The sequence below is a fragment of the Nycticebus coucang genome, chromosome 10 (assembly GCF_027406575.1).
Source record: "Nycticebus coucang isolate mNycCou1 chromosome 10, mNycCou1.pri, whole genome shotgun sequence".
NCBI classification, from domain to species: domain Eukaryota; kingdom Metazoa; phylum Chordata; class Mammalia; order Primates; family Lorisidae; genus Nycticebus; species Nycticebus coucang.
The window spans coordinates 52517598-52522940 of NC_069789.1; the positions used below are offsets into that span (position 1 = coordinate 52517598).

Consider the following 5343-nt stretch of genomic DNA (forward strand, 5'->3'; position numbering starts at 1 on the left):
TTTCCCTTCCAGGTAGCCAGTTTCCCCTTTCTTTTCCTTCTTCTTTTTTCCCCTCTGCTCCTTTGTCCTTCTCTTCCCTTCCTCCACCCCCCTCTAAAATATACTTAGGAAGAACCAGGTATCAGTCACGGAAACCTCCAAGGCAGAGGTGTGAGGGACAAATCTTTTCTGCCTTTGAATTAATCTGTTATCTCCCACTTGCTTAGTCTAGGTCAGAAGTTGATTTATTTTCTGATCTTACGATGCTAATTCTCATGGAAGTTATAAAAGTTTCTCTCTTCTCACCCCTGACATGAGGCAAAAATGAGTCCTCCATAGACTTGTAAGCATGCAGTAGCAATTATCAGAGTTCCCAGATGGATGAAGCGAGGGTTGTGTGATCTTTAGAAAGCTGCTCCCTCCACAGTGCTCAGGTAGGACACCCGTCACCCATCACCAGTCCGGCCACCCTCCCTGCTGCCCACCCCATGATGCCCGACCCCTCAGGGGTTAGAGCATGAGGTACAGTATAAAACCTTTTTTATTTAAAAATGCAAAATGGTGGTCATAATAATAACAATAATAATAGCAATAATAATATAAAAAGCATTTCTCCTTCCTCCCGAGTTCAAAACGGTACATGCCTCCAGATAACCCTGAGACACAGTGTTGGACGTGTTATCACAATGCAGCGCTGCACAGCAGCAAACTCAGTCCCAGGCTCCTTGGCGGGGTCTCCCTGGTAGGTCAGTTCTAGATGTCAGCGGCTTCTCCCAAGTGAGTCCCAACAGCAACCAGCACTTGGCTCCCGCTCTCTCCGGCCGCTCCTAGGAGGCGTGCTGCCGGTGGGCGAGGACCCGGCCGCCGAGGACCGCCTCCTGCACCTCGCCTTTCTGCAGCAGGCCTCGTTGCCGGAGAGCCTGTCGCTCGCGGGCCGCGCGCAGCTCGGCGGCCGCCGCCTCCTGGTCCCGCAGGCGGCTGGCGGCCGTGAAGGGGCTGCACACCGTCTCCACCAGGCCGAGCAGCACGCCGACGAGCGCCAGCACGCTGCCCAGCACATACAGCTGTACCAGCTTCGCCTTGCGCTTCTGGGCCATCAGCTCCTTGGCCAGAGGAATCAGCTCCTGGACGGCTTCCATCTCGACCCAGGGCCCTCGGGGGCGGGATGACCTGCGGGAGGAGCGGAAAAGAACAGAGGGTCCTTAAGCCACCGAAGGAGGGCTCCAACTTTCCAGGAGCGCCCCTCTTGGCTCTCTCGGGAAGGGCCCGTAGAAAGGGGTCCTCTCCGGGGCACCGGGCCAGCCCCCAGCCCGGGACTCCGCGCCGCCGGCGGGGCTCACCTTAGAGGCGCAGAGCGAGCAGGAGGCAGCGCGAGCTGGGGGCGGCGGTGGTCAGCGCGTCCGTCTGTCCGGCCGGCCCAGGCGTTCTCCTCCTTCTCCGCAGCCGCAGCTCTTCCAGATGGAGACTCCGCAGCTGGCACCTTGTCACCTTCCCCCGGCCACTTATATCTTTTCTCGGAGACCCGCCCCCTCGGCTTTCTGGCACGGGCCGGCGCAGCCCAAGCCAGAAGGAGGAGGAGGAGGAAGGAGAGAGGGAGGGGGAGGGGACCCGACCTGGCGCTAGGAGGCCACGAGCTGCGCACGCCCGGATCGTGTGAGCTGGAGGACCCGGGAGCGGCCCACTGCGGCGGGGGTGCCCGGGAGAGCAGGTCTGCACGCAGGGCTCCCACTGTGGACGTGCACGGTGGGAAGGACCCGGGGCCTAGGGCGGTGTCCGCGGACCTTTCTAACTGGACAACACTTTCTTAGTGGTGTTAGTGGATGCATGGCTTAACTTCGTCCCGGGCGACCGGAGAAGAACCTCTACCTGGGGGTGGGGGGCTGGGGGTCTACCTGAAGACAAATCTTTCATTTTTATTTAGATTGGTTGTTACTGTCCCTGTGTGTGGCAATCTATAGTCAAAACGAGGGCAGGGATCCGGGAAACAGAATAGAATGGGTCCCCATGTGTTGGATAAAGCAGTAGGTGCTTGCACTTTCTTCTTAGGATTTTTTATTCAGAGGTGCATGCATTGTTAGTCACTTAACAGAAAACTATTCATGGAGGGTTCCCTTTTATGCACAGGGAGGTAGGGGTGTGTGTGTGTGTGTGTGTGTGTGTGTGTATAACCAGGTAAGACAGGTTATAGCTACAGGTTATAAGTCTTTGTATTCAGGGACAGCCATTAAACCCAAACTGTCCCCACTACCACTTCATAAGTTGAGTTGGGAGCTGGAGGAGGCAGGCATAGGAGGGGGCTGTTGGTAAAAGTTTGTCTGCTGGCCCAGAGTGGAGAGAATTCATGCTCTCCTCAATAATTCTTTGCCACTTCCCCAGATTTGGGGGTACAACTTCACTGTACCAGCTCAGCTTTATCATCAAAGCAGTTTAGTTTAGGAGCAGAAAGGTGTGGAGGAGAGAGTTTAGGTAAGAACCCCAAAAGTGGTGAGTGCCCTTGGAAGCAGGAGGACATAGGATTAATTTTGACTAGGATTAAACATAAGCCCCTTGGGGGTGGGGTAGTGGTTCCTAATTTAGCTTTGGTTATCGATATACCAGACTTAGCAAAGTAGGGGGAAAGGAGAGGCTAACAGGCCAAAGGCCTTCAAGCAGGGAAGGGGAGAGGGGTCAGGGGAGGAAGGGGAAATCAAACTGGCCAGAAAATTGCAAAGGTCAGTGATGCAATCTTGCAACAGCCTTCACAGTCAGTCAGACTGAAGCCGGAGGGGAGGAGCAGGGGAAAGGGCTGCTTCATGGATCAAATATTTTGCTTTTTTGAAATATTAACAGTAATCTTTCTTTGGGGTCTGAGGCAATTTCCCAGACAGTTAAAAAAAAATGCAGTGATGACAGCAACTACCCTTTGCCTTGGCTATTTGTAGTTCAGGTAAGAATTTAAGGTTAAGGTAAATAACCTTAAATTTATATAAATTTATATAAATAACCTTAAATTTAATCTAAATAGCCTATTTAAGATTCTACATTTTAATCTGTATACAAGCATTCAAGGTGACCAGCAGCCAAATAGGAATTTTTCCAGGAGGATTGTGCCTCTTGCTTATTGTTCCTTTAACCTCGTCAGGCAGGAAAGTTCTGTAACAAGGGTGCAAGCCAAGTTATAAATCTTGGCATTGTCTTTGATTCTTCCTTATAATTTTGGAGCACAGTCTCTAAAAACTGGCAGAAATAATCTGTGCACTTTCTCAATATCTGCAAGCGTTCCAAACCTAGTGGCTTCTGGAAGAGCATATGATGTATATCTGGATATGAGGGCTTTTACTTGGTTTCCATTCTGAAGGTGAATCAGCTCAGTTTTGAACGTAAAACTCTGAAACTGGCCTGTAAGCATTTCCGGTGTTTCTCTAACTCAAAGACGCAAACCACACATCTTCTTAGGTCAGCAGGTGTAATTTACCCAGGGTTCCCCTTTCTTGTGATGTGTTAGGGCATCAGATGAGTTCCCCTATTTTTTTCTTTGATAATCTGACTTTCATAGCTAGGCTTCCTCAGCTTGTTGGAAGGGCTGGGCAGAGGGGACAGCAAGTGTCATGGATTTGATGTTCCTGGTTCGGGTGGTACCTATGGCTGAGTGGGAGATAATGGAAACAGAAGACTAAGGAATCCAGTGTCTGCTCACAGCTCTGTCTGGGTGGGGAAAATGAACACAACTCTTAGGGTAGAAGAGGGTTAGGTAAGGTTTGGAAACTAAACAAGTAGTCAATGGGACTGACGTCACTTTTAGGAAAGTAAGGCACTGTGTTGCATCATGCAGGTAAGACAGGTTATAGCTACAAATGTCAAACTAAGTCTTATGGTGACCAACCATATTATTTTGCTCAGGGTTAAGGAGTTTTCTGAGATGCAGTAATTTCAGTGTTAAAACTGAGACAATTTTGGGCAAACTGAAACAGTCACTCTACCCTGACGTCTGTCCTAACATCTAATTTTTGCCATTTCTGGGAAGGTGGGAAGAGCCATTTTAATTTTGCTTTCCAAATCCATTTCTCCCAAAGTTTACAACAGCCAGAGCCATCTGCTGAGGGAAAAATCACAAAGGAGCAATGTGTGATCCGAGGGGTACGTGCAGAAGAGGATAGAGCTGTCCTTGCGACTCTGACTTGGGGATGGAAGAAACAGGAGACAGAGGTCTTTTGGGTGATTCCTTGTGTATGATCTTCAGTTATTATATTTTGTTACCAGCTGCCTGCTGCTACCCTGGCATGCTGGAGGGAGGGCCTCGTCAGAGGAGATATGGCAACACTATTTGTATATCTTATAGCCCACTTGAAAAATATTTTTAGTCATTGAGTTAGTTTCATTTCATATAAACTAGTTTTGGAAAGAAAGTTTCTTTTTTTTTTCCAAGAATTTGTCATTTATTTTATTTTTACAAAATATTTCTTTGTGACTAGTTTAAAACAATTTGGGAAGCATTGTAGCAGGCAGGGATGTCAAGGAAGGGAATATTTTTCTCAATCTCAAAAATGGTTTAATTTTTGTTATAGGAAAAAACACTTCACGGTGGCTTTTTTTTTCTAGAATAATTTCACTGGTTAAAAAGATTTTTCAAATGTATTGGGGGTGGTGTGGAAAAACACTTCAAAATGGCAAGTTTTTAAGACTTCAAAGCCTGCTGCTTTGAACTGCGTGAAGTAAGCTGGTTTACAGATCTTAATGCTGCATTCGGAATGAGCATGGTATACAACTGGTCCTTCAGCAATCCAGGCAACCTCAAGTACACATTCCGTTTGAGGGGCTGGAATTCAGATTCTAAAGTGAAGAAAAGAGAAATGATTCTGCAGGGGCTGAGTACAAATGAAAATATTATTTTTTGTGAACATTTTCTGGATTGGAAAGAAAGTTTCTTATCACTCACATATCAGAGGATGATTTTTAAATTGACATGTCTAACTTTTATTTCTCTGTTCTTGTAAATGAGAGTTCTGACTCTAGGGCACATAGTAGATTCTTTTTGTTGTTGTTGCTTCTTTGTTTTTTTTTGTTTGTTTGTTTTTTTGTTTTTTGAGACAGAGTCTCACTTTGTTGCCTTCAGTAGGTGCCCTGGCATCACAGCTCACAGCAATCTCAAACTCTTGGGATCAAGCCATCCTCTTTCCTGAGCCTCCCACATACCTGGGACTACAGGTGTTCACTACAACACCCAGATAGATTTTTAGAGACAGAATCTTGCTCTTGCTCAGGCTGGTCTCAAACTCCTGAGCTCAGGCAATCCACCTGTCTCAGTCTCCCAGAGATGTAGTAGATTTTTAATGGGTAACTATGAATGGCTTCCTCACTGGACTGTGAAGCCCAGCAGAAGAAGGA

At 47.7% G+C, this 5343-nt stretch overlaps 1 protein-coding gene across 1 annotated transcript; it reads right to left on the reverse strand.

Annotated features, from left to right (window-relative positions):
• Positions 1-502: 502 nt before the first annotated feature.
• On the reverse strand, positions 503-1459 carry G0S2 (G0/G1 switch 2). The gene is made up of 2 exons (XM_053607871.1): positions 1320-1459; positions 503-1149 (listed from the first exon to the last, which is right to left on the reverse strand). Exon 2 carries the CDS (start codon positions 1116-1118, stop codon positions 807-809), a length of 312 nt encoding a protein of 103 aa, XP_053463846.1. The 5' UTR covers positions 1119-1149; positions 1320-1459; the 3' UTR covers positions 503-806.
• Positions 1460-5343: the final 3884 nt, after the last annotated feature.

What these genes read in the sequence shown, in the direction of transcription:
- G0S2 (XM_053607871.1), bottom strand. Translation starts at nt 1,118, where the DNA reads ATGGAAGCCGTCCAGGAGCTGATTCCTCTGGCCAAGGAGCTGATGGCC.